This window comes from Blastomyces dermatitidis (assembly GCF_000003525.1).
Source record: "Blastomyces dermatitidis ER-3 genomic scaffold supercont1.1, whole genome shotgun sequence".
Lineage (NCBI taxonomy): Eukaryota > Fungi > Ascomycota > Eurotiomycetes > Onygenales > Ajellomycetaceae > Blastomyces > Blastomyces dermatitidis.
The window spans coordinates 4,453,514-4,465,544 of NW_025544774.1; the positions used below are offsets into that span (position 1 = coordinate 4,453,514).

General features: G+C 28.7%; 1 protein-coding gene across 1 annotated transcript; it reads left to right on the plus strand.

The window, feature by feature from the left end:
- Positions 1-10,336: 10,336 nt before the first annotated feature.
- BDCG_00536 (uncharacterized protein) lies at positions 10,337-10,869 on the plus strand (the record flags this gene model as incomplete). Its single annotated transcript, XM_045416044.1, has 2 exons — positions 10,337-10,351; positions 10,567-10,869. 2 exons carry the CDS (start codon positions 10,337-10,339, stop codon positions 10,867-10,869), a joined length of 318 nt encoding a protein of 105 aa, XP_045271859.1.
- Between the last annotated feature and the right edge of the window lie 1,162 nt (positions 10,870-12,031).

The following is a 12,031-nucleotide window of genomic DNA, read 5'->3' on the forward strand; positions in this document are numbered from 1 at the left end:
AGTCACTGTTCTCAGAAACAAGCTCTTCTCAGATTCCTCTCTGAATAATCACACAGAGTCATACATCACTGTATTGACTGAGAGAGAAGGCAGTGTTACAACAGCAGTGAGAGAAGCAGAGAACAGACTGGACACAGATGAATTAATCAGCAGAAGAAATAACATCTCACTGCAAGGCACAGTGACTATCACCACAGCTGCAAAAGAAGCAGGAGAAGAAGAAGATGTGACAATGAAAGTGATGCTTTCACAGCTCATTGACACTGCTGCCTCTGCCTTCAACCTGGCTTTCTTGATAATCATGGAGACTGCCGCCACATCACAAAGACATTTACTCACTACAAAATGTCAGAATAAGCTCTCTATTATTCTTCAAGAATAATACTCTCATGCACTCACTATTGCAGATGAGAAGAGAAAGAGAAAAATGTATCATAGAGAGAGAGAGATCTTTTCAAAAAAATCCTGTCACTACTATTAGCTTTGTCTCTAAAATACACCACTTTTGCAGGGAATTTCATACATAGAATAGAATATATTGAAAGATCTATAAGTCACTTATTAATTACATTTTTCACATTTCAAATCAATATATAAGAAACTCATTTATCACATGTTTGATTTGAATAAAGATGAGAAAAGAAAGATCTATATAGTTAGCAGAAAAACTCATCTATTTCTTTATATCATACACAGTATATATACTATTAAATCAGTTGATAACTGTTGCTATATAACAAAGATAATTTCTAATTCAGTAATCTTAAGAGCATCAGAACTATGTTCTTAAAGAGAAGAATATTATCATGTCTCTGACTGTGTCAAGACTCTGCTGTAGTTTCACACAGTTCATTACTTTCATGCAGATAATTTCATTTCATCTGAATCAGTTTTCAATCACTCTATAACATCATTTGAATATATCATAGAAAGATCTGATTAATGAATATAAGAATCTCACTTCTATATAAGATCAGCAGATTACTCTTTCTTAATAATAAGACACTGCTGAGATATCACTCTGGCTATTCTTGCTCATGAAATGAGAGAAGAGTATTCACTTATTATCTATATAGAATAGCTAGATACTGACTTCTTATTAAAGAAGTCAGTGATTCATTTTTCTTCTACTGAAATATATACAAGAGTTACTGCATGCTCTATACAATCTTCTTAGTATACTAAGTATCATATCTGTGATATTCTCACAATAACTCTGTAGCCTATGAGCTCACTATTCAAGCAAGATAGTCAAGCTCACTCATACAGCTTTTCAAACAACTACTCTTACATGACACCGCTGACTAGTCACCGCTTCGGTTCCGCCACGTTACATGAATACAAAGACTTAAGAATGAATGTCAAAGCTCAAACACAGTGTTCAAACTGTCAAAGATATGAACACTTTGCAATCTTCTGTTTCAGAGACTCAAAATGTGCATTCTGTGTCAGAGATTATAAAACTAGTGAGCATAAATGTGAAACATGCTCAAAAAGAGATGAAATATATTAACACACTCTGCTTAAATGCTCTAACTGTAAAGAAAATCATGTATCTAGCTCAAATGAATGTATGTTTGCTTCAAGAACTTAAAAGAACTGAAGAAAAGATGAAGCTCAAAGCAAATCTAAAACTGAAGAGAATAGTCAAGTCAGTAAACTCACAACTACAAGCTCAAAAAGAAGAAACTCTCAACTATCTAAATCTTCAAACTTCAATTCTCCAGCTAAATGTAAATAGAATTTGAATTCTCAAACTTCTGTTAAGATTAGAGAATTGAGAAATGACTCTGATAATAAACTAGATATAATGCAAGCAGTTGAGATTTCTACTTTTCAGAATAGTTATAATCTACTATCTGATAATAGTGATTAGATTCTACTCTACTCTCTTTTAGTATGAATATACAACAAAAACAATAAAAAAAGTTTAAAAACTCTTCAAAAATCACATTTATTCAAAATAATGTGAATAGAAACTCAAATTGTATTTATTCTTATCTTTAAATTGTATTTGAATAAAAAGTTGATTTTATACTGCTGCAGAAGCTGAATTTTGATGCTGAGTAAAAATATATCATTTCTCATTCAAGCTACTACTGCTTTTTATCTCAAAAGTCTGAGATAAAGTCAAGAGTAGTGATCTATGAAAGAAAGAGATCAAGATATTAATTTAATCTAAGATTTAATATTATGTCTGACTCTGATATTCTGATGAGTGATATTATAGATAAAGAGAATGAGTTTGATACTATACAGCTTATAAATATCTATAATAAAAAGTCATTGAAGAAAAATAATAACATCTGAATAATTGATAGAGAATTTCTGAATATAACTTCATCAAGAAACTCTATAATTATAGAAGATTTCAATGCATATCATCTCTGATGAAATTCAGAATGTAAAAGAGTAGTAAGAGCTGATAATCTAATTGAATGAATCTTTGACCATTTAATAGATTTAGTTAACAAGTCTGATCAACAAACATTCTTTAGAAAAGATATGAAACAGAAATCTATTATAGATCTAATCTTCATATCATAAAATCTAATAGAAAAAAGACTTGTAAACTGATTTATTAATTCAAATGAGACATCAGAATCAGGTCATAAGATTATTCAATTTGATATTGAACTGAGTGAGAAATAAATGAGTGAAAATCCTCTTCTCTCTAATCAGTTTAACTTTGAAAAAGCTGACTGAAAGGCAGTTGAAGAAAGCATAAAACTGTTAAAATCTGAAAGACAGAGTAAGCTGTATTGAAATTCTGATCAAGATATCTCAAATGAAATGCTTAAGAATAGAGTGAAGCTCATTACATCTATTATTCTAGTAAGTATTAAAGATAATATTTCAAAGAGAAAGTCTTCTGAGTATTCAAAATCTTGATAAAATGAGAATATCACATCTAAAAGAAAACAATTGACTACTGCTAGAAGAGATTGAAAGAATAATATAATTTCTAATAAAGAGTTCAAAACTGTCAGAAATGAATATTTTTCAGATATTAAAAAAGTTAAAACAGACTACTGAAATAAATTTCTTGAAGAAGCATAAGAAAAAGAAGTTTTTAAAGCTTTTAACTATACTAAAACAAGAAGTGTAGCAAAACTTCTAATCTTAGAATATGAGTTTCAGAATGAATCATATACAGCAAACTCTTTTAAGAAAAAATGTTAAGCTTTTATAAGAACTCTCTTTCAAAACTCATCAGATTCAGATTCAGAGAAAGAGAATATATCATATCTCAACTATATTAATGAAAATGACTGGAAATGACCTGATCTTACTCAAGATGAATTAGAGTCAGCTATTTTCTCAAGTTCAGTAAAGACTGCTGCAGGGCCTGATTCAATTAATCACTTAATTATTCAAAATACATACTTCTACTTAATGAATGAATATTTTGAGCTCTTTTTCAATCTCTTGAAAAATGAATATTATTCTGAATACTGAAGAGAAGTCACTGAAGTAATTCTTGTAAAATCTGATAGAAAAACTTCAATTTCTAAGTCATATAGAGTAATATCTCTATTGAACTGTCTAGAAAAGGTTTTAGAAAAGATAATAGCTACTTAATTATCTTTTATAAGCTCTGTCAGTAATTCTCTTTTATTCAGTGAATAAATAAGAGATAGAAAACAGTGTTCTGCAATTGACACTGTTCTCTCAGTTGTTTATAATATTCAAATAGCAAAGCATGAAGATCTGGTCTCAACTGCAGTTTTTATTGATATAAAAGAAGCATTTAATCATGTTTCAAAGTCAAAGTTAATTCAGACATTGAAGATGTTAAAACTGTCACTTTCTCTAATAAAATAAGTTAACTGTTTTATATCTAAAAGAATTATACAACTTTTCTTTGATGAAATGAAATAAGATAAGACTGAGATAAAAATAGAAGTATCATAAGAATCTTCAATCTCACTCATTTTATTTACAATATACACTGTATATCTATTCAAGAATAGAAATATGAGAATAGTGAGATCTCTGAGTTATATGAATGATATTAGTCTAGTCTACAGCTCAAAAACTATTAAAGAGAATTTAAAAGTGATTAAAGAAGCTGTAAAGAAAATCTTTATAAGAGCAGATATCAATTAAATTCAATTTAATATGAATAAAACTGAGTTAATTCATTTCTTTTCTAGATTCAATGAGAAAGAACTATCTTCAACTCTTTTAAATAGAGAGATTAAACTCAGTGTAAATGTCAAATAATTAGAAGTATGATTAAACTCTAAGTTGAATTTTAAATATCACATTTAATAAAGAACTATCAGGGCAGAAAGACTATTAAACAATATAATCAGACTATCAAATACAGAGAGAGGTCTATTCTTCCAGGCTATGAGACAGTTATATATAGCCTGTATTACATCAGTAGCTGATTATGAAGTTCAAGTTTTATAAAATAATCAAGAGAATTTCACTGAACTCTTTCAAAGTCTGTAAAACAGAGTCTTGAGAAGAATTCTGAGAGTATTCAAATCATCTTCTATTAAAGCAATGAAAATTGAAGCTTCAATTTCTTCTTCTACTATTAGATTTGAAAAGGCCTGTATAAACTATGCTCTGAGAGTTATAAAGATGAGCTCAAATCACATAATCAGAGAAAGAGTCTTTTCTTCATTTTCATCAATTAACTCTGAAAATGAACTGGATTAGAATAGATTTCTTGATTGAAATGAAAATAATTCTTCAAAGAAAATGTCTTCTCAACTGTACAGACTATGCTCTCTGATTAAAAATCAATTTTCTTCTTTAAATATTGAAAAAGTGAATCATGAGAAGTTATCTCTCTGGAGAGAAAAGCTTGAATCTCTTATAGACTTACAAATAAGTGAACTATTAAAAGAGAAAGAATATGAACAGCATTTGAAGAGAATTTCTATAATTAATATAAAAGACTCTATTCTGATTTATTTAGATAACTCAAAAAATGAGAACCTGAATAGATTAGGCACAGACATTGCTTATACTGAAGATAATATCAATTTTATCTCAGATTTCTGAAATCTAGACTGTGAATCTGAAGTCTTTGATACTGAACTATTTATAATAGTGAAAGCTTTCAAACTCATAGAAATAAAATCTTATAAAAGAGAAAATAGTTTGAAAGAGATATGAATATTCTCTGATAGTCAAGCTGCTTTAAAAAGACTTAGAAATAGTCAGATTTATAATAATCAAATAAATCTTGAACTGATCTTAAACTCTGTTTTGAAAATTCAAAAGAGAAGAATATCAAAGCTGATAATTCATTTACACTGAGTTTCTGCTCATATGAATATTCATAACAATGAATTGGCTAATTCAGCTGCAAAAAAGAGTGCAGAATTAAGCAGATCTATTCAAAAAGTTATATTCTAATCTTCTATAAAGAGAAAAATAAAAGAATCTTGTTTAGATAAGTGAAATGAAAGCTGACAGAAACAAAAGAAGAGTATACATTATTCAAGATTTAAATCAAAACCCAAGTGGAAATCTTGTTCAATTAAATGTAAAAAGAAAATATTCTCATCTATAATACAGCTGAAACTAGAACATGGCTATTTCAAATCTTATATACAAAGATTTGATGATAGATTTGACTCAATAGAATGCTCATTCTGCAATATAAATGAGAATTCTGAGTATATTATAATGCACTGTGCATTATATAATAGTCTCAGAGTCAGATTGAAAGAGAAGTATGATTTAAATCAATTAAATATGAGATTCTTATTCTCAACTGAGACAGGAATTAAATACTTAATAGACTTTCTATCAGAAACTCAAGCAGTTACAAGAAAATGACTAAATTCAGAATTATCTGAATATGAAGAGAAGAAAATCAACCAGATATAGTCTGTTAAAACAGCTATATACTATCTTTTAATAATTTGTTTTATTACAGTCTCTCTTTACTTTATCTTTTTCTTTCAATTTCTTTCTATCTATCTATTTAATGTGTCTATCTTTAAGACTGTGTTCTATTTCTCTTTTCCTTTGTCATGATATTGTCAAATGATTTCAAAGTATCAGAAGATGTTAAAACACTGCAATTTATAAACAGTTTTTGTATTCTGAGCTGGAATTTTCTGATTTTGCATATCTGAAATTGATGAATATATAATAGTTAACTTTACAGATATAGGAAAAACCCTGAGAACTAAAATTTCTCAGGTAGATGTCATAGTCTCTGACTGCATACATCTATAATTGAAGAATAATAATAATAATAGTAGGTCTTTAATTCATCACTTTTAAATTCATCTTCATTATCTCAGTGTAAAGTCTCAATTCAATGTTGAGTAGTGATCTCAATTTCATTAATAAAGGTTATTAAACATGTAGTGGTCTCACTCTTTGATATTATAAGAATAATTCATCTGTAGCATGTAGTATTATTTATAATACTCATTCAATAATTAGCTTCTCTCTGAGTAGAGAGGTTGACTTCATTATATAGTGTACAGTTATCATCTACAAGGTTTATAAAGAATCTCATCACAGGTTTAACAGTTCTTATCATTGATGTAAATATTGAATGTGTTATTTTTATCTGTACACAGATCTTGCAGAATGACAAAGCTCTGTCATTCTTAATTCTCATTCTCAGTTGTAAATCTACTGCTAATTTAGCAATATTCACAGAATTGAGATAATCAAGCTTTTAATGTTATTGTAATATTATGTGTTTAACAATCTTGATATTCTTATTGAATAATACTAGTAGAGAATTCTTTTTCTCTGCAGACTGTAGAATTTTCACAGATTTAAATTCATTATTTAACATTATAAATTGAATTAAGTCTCTAGTCATTGATTATTTTTTCAGAATGTAGATATTCTTATCACTTAATTTAACAGTAAAACTGAATATCTTATTAGAAGAGATTAGCAAGATTAAATGAGTATTATTATTATTATTATTATTCTTTCATTATACTCATATGCAAGCGGAGCTTATGATGAGTTCTTGCGTGATGTTAAATACAGGTCAAGTGTTGATTATATAGAAAAAAATACAGGTGTTAAGATTATATCAAGATAACAAGAACATAGAAAATACAAAGTAGTAACAATTAGATACATGTGATAATAACTTCTCAGCTCAGAAACATAGAGTGATTTATTGAAGTGATTTATACATCTCTGTATTTATTAAAAATCTGAAGTGCTTGAGTTCCGGATTTAATGTATCTCCTGCGGGTTTCGAACTCACACGCCTTGATTTCCCACGTCAAGGCGCTACCAGGTAGCCGCATTAACCATTCAGCCACCGGGGCAGATTGAATGAGTATTTCTATAGATCAGTTACTTATATGTATAACTCTGATATATAAGCTTTTCAAAACTTATAAGATTAATCTTCAGCTTGAAAACATAGCAGATGTTCTGCAGCAGCAGATTCACTTCTTTAACTGATATATTCACATTCTCTATAACTGTTGCAGAAGCTGTTAATCTGTCAGTCATCTTCAATATAACATTAATCTTCTACAGCACTATTAATATAAGATTCTTGTAAGATGTAGTATGAGCACTGAATTCAGAGTTCAGAACTCAGATATCTTTATCAGTTTAATCAGTAGAATAGACTCTCTCTGTTATATAAAATACTTGCTTAACAACATTATGAACTGGCACCGGGCCTGTTTCATTCTTATTTTTATCTTTATTCTTACCACAGCTAGTAGAGTGTTTTTCAGAAAATTTCAATCAGCAATCTGTTTGAATGTGGTCAATCTTCTGACAATGATAATATGTTTTAATAGTATTATTACTCTTTCTATTCAGCTTGATGAAATCTTTGTTCTTGTTCTCAGAGCTCTTCTTCTTCTTCTTCTTCTTTTTATTCTTTCTGTTGAAATCTTGAGTATTATTTGCAGAGGTCTTTTCATCAGAGATGAGAGATTTGTCAGTAGCTAGCAATTGTAGAAGAATATCTTGACACAATCTTATAAAATCATCTTCAAGTGTTCTAGTGTTCTCATTCTTCTCTATTACATTCATTTAATTCTTTATAAAAGACAATCAATCTTTACTAACCCCTGTAAGAAGTCTGTTGAAAAACATGAAATCTTTGACATTATATCTCAATCAGATATAATCAGTTCTGATTGTGATTAAATATTTGATAAATGTATGATCAGAACTCTTTGATTTTAACATCATCTTAATTAATTCTTGAAACAGGTGAGTTCTGTGAACAGCAGGTCTCTCAGTAAAATTATTCTCTATGACAGATTATAGAGAATAAGTAGATAGTTAAGACTTCTTAAGTATAATAAAGTGAGATTTGACCTGTGAGATGATTGCAGATTATATATAGTTATATAATCAGATATTTCATTCTGATCAAAAACATTGCATATTTATGCTGACATTCTTATCAGAATTAACCTGCTTATCATTAAGAATGTCATTCATTTCAGATTATCTTACTATGAGCAGAATCTCTTCTTGTTATATAGAATAATTTGCAGAGTCAGTGAGTATAATAGACTTCTTTATAGATCTTACTTGATCTCTGAATTCATTAAGAATCTTCATCAATACAGATATTCTATTCTTTTATTAAAGATAGTTCATTAAATTCATACTGAGCTCTTCATTTTCATCTCTATCTATCTTTATTCACTTAACTTCATGCTGAAGTCTTGCAATTTCTAGTCTCATATAAGTCTTCTCACTTACAGAGCTATTATTGTTTCAGTCACTTAAGCTCTCTGCATTGTCTGATATCTCACTGATATCTTCAATCAGATCTTTATATTTATTGAACTTGTCAGACTGTTTCTCTGCAATGGTTTTATTCTGCTCAAATATCTCAGAAGCTGTCTTCTAATTCATTATTAATATTAACAGTGATCTGTGATCTTGTATTTACTGCTCTGACCTTTTCTCATTTCTTCATCTTAAAGACATGTATTCTTTTGTTAAGTCAGATGTCTTCTCAGATCTTAGATTAATCATGAGTTCAATCACTTAATAAATCATCTAGACACACTTGTAACAACGCGTGAAGATGTTAATTGCATGTTATTTTACAGCTTTTCATTGCATAGAGAGCTTCATAATCTCTTGAAGAATAACATTGTTATATTGTATGTTTATAATCTATCTACGCGAGTTACACTAAATGAATAGGTTGAGGTGGCACGTGACTAGAATACATGTACCTTATGAGAAGAACGTAGAGTTATTACATGACTGAATTATGATTGTTTTATCATTTCAATCAGTGACACAGTCACTGAGCTGTAAATCATAGTATAATAGTGAATGAATGATGAAATCACTGTAAATAAGTAGTAAACTGAAAAAATCAATTATTATATTAGTAATATCACTGAATTCAATCTATATAATTACTGATTCTAAAAACTGTCTCATTCATCAGTATTATTCTCTATTGAAAATTACAGACACTTCTATTTAAATTCTTCTGAATCAACTGAATCAAGTTTCTTTTATAGTCTTCATTTCTAGTCATGTTACTCTCATTGATCACATCACTAAACTTATAAATTAAGGTTTACAGATTAGTTATAATCTGTAAGACACTGTCATCAGTTATCTGATATTTGAGAGTTGAGATTTCAGAGTGATCAGATACTGAGCATTTGAAAGTCTATACAATTATTAATCTCTGAATAAATCTGAGAATCATTTCACTGACTCTAGCTTACTATTTCAGTGATTGTTTCATAAGTTCAGAGACTCAGAACACTCATCAGAGTCAGAAGATTAAAGAAGAAGAGAGAGAGAGAATTAACAGCAGCAGTAGAGAGACTGATAAGAGTTGTAAAGAAGAGAAGAGAATTATCACTGTTAACAGATTTCTTATTACTACTACTCTTATTGACTGTATTACTGAGAAGTTTAACAATTATTTTAAATCAGTTTATTATTTCATATATTTCAATGAAAATGCACTGTGCTTTCTCTCTGATACTGTTAATCAAGTTTGTGAGATTCTTTATCACTACTTTTTAATTTTTATAATAATTGTTAATCAATCTCAAAATCTTCTGCTGAACAGCAAGTATTATATTTTTAATATTCAATTTTTTCTTTTCAATGATGATTTTCTTCTTCTTCATAGTAATTTTCTTCTTTTCAATCTTCAATTTAATTCTTTTAATATTTAACTTGATCTTCTCAATTTTGAGTTTGACTTTTTCAGCAGAACTGATAGACATATTTAAGACTTTCAATACAATAGTTATACTCTTCATTTTTTTGATTTTCTGCTTTCTGTCAGCATGTCTTTGCTTTCTTGATTTGCTTGAATAAATTCTTCACTATCTTCAGTATGACTGACTTGACTGATTTCTTCATGACTGTCAAAGCAGTAAGATAAAGCTCATGAATTCAGATCAGATTTTTGATTTCATCATTGAATTCATCAGAGTATATTATACAATCTTTCTTTTCATAATTGCAGTTTGAACATGACTTTATACTTTCTTCAACTTTGTCACAAACAGATTCAATATGACAGAGAAAAATATATGAGACATAGTACTTATACATTGTTGACTTGCTAGATTTGATGAGAGTATTCAGCCTGCTTACTATCTCTTTCTCTTATGCTTTTACTGCTGCTGCACATGTACACTTGAGAGTGTCTCTGATCATTTTGATGTTATTGCTGCTGCTGTTGTTACTGCTGTTGTTACTGCTACTGCTGCTGCTGTTACTGCTGCTGCTATTACTGCTACTGCTGCTGCTGTTACTGCTGCTGCTGCTGCTGTTACTGCTGCTGTTGTTAATATTACTGTTATTGATATTACTGTTATTGCTATTACTATTATTACTATTACTGTTATTACTCTTGCTGTTATTGCTGTTACTGCTGCTATTAAATGAAATAATAGATCACTGATGTTCTTAATATACTATGCATATTAGATATCTTGATATTAGAACTTTTAATATTCAAAGCTTTCTATTACAACTGACAGAATACTAATCTTGCTAAAGATGAGAAGGGCTGAGTGAATTGAAAAAATCAATATTCACATTATGATATAATTGTAAGAAGAAGAAAGAAAGAAAGAAAGAAAAAGAAGATGATAAGTTATTCTTCTTATATATATTGTTAATTCATCTTTGCAGATTATTATGTAATAAATGCAAATGCTTTTATATTTCATTTCTGAGTGTAATCAGTGCATCTGATGAATTTTATTCATATCTTAATACTTTCTACACAGGCTATCACTGAATGAATTACAGCTATTTTGAATATAAAATCATTTCTATTAACTAGAATCAAGTGTTCAACACACTGTTAGAAATATATCTACAGAATTCAAGATTTTCTGATACAGTGATATCAGTGAATTCTTCACAGTCATAACTATACAAATTGTAAGATAGAGAATATGACAACTTTCTTCAGTGAATATCAAGGCAGGTATATTCTAATTATGTATATTAAAGTATATATTAACTAATTTATATATAAAACTCATAGAAAACTAAATATATTGAAATATAAATACATTATGTTGAAAATCTCTACATCACTGATCTATCTTTCACTAGAAGTGTCTCTGAAAATTTGATCTTTTTCTGCATCTTCTCTCACATATCTTTCATCAGATATCTCTTTTTTATTGTCAGAGTATTCTGAATCATCTCAGCAAAGTCATCTCTAGTAATTTACTGATATTCAGAAATATCACTTATCAGATCTCAGAATGTCAGAATATTTTATTATTACAGTATAGCTGCAGCAGAATTTTCATTTGTATCAGTATTATCAAATATTTTAACCTGAGTTACAAGGTTGACATATATCTCTATTTTTCAGAATCAGTTTCTAGTTTTCAATCTGAAGTTTTCAATTCAATATCTTTAACTAATGAATATTCAACTTACATTTCATATATTATTATCCTCACTCAGAGAATCAATCAAAGTCAATAATTTCTCATACTCAGTAAAAAATCAGAAAGAACTTTTCAGCAGTAAATGAATTACAGAAGTATTCAAAGATAATTAATTCTTTATAGCAGTTATGTAA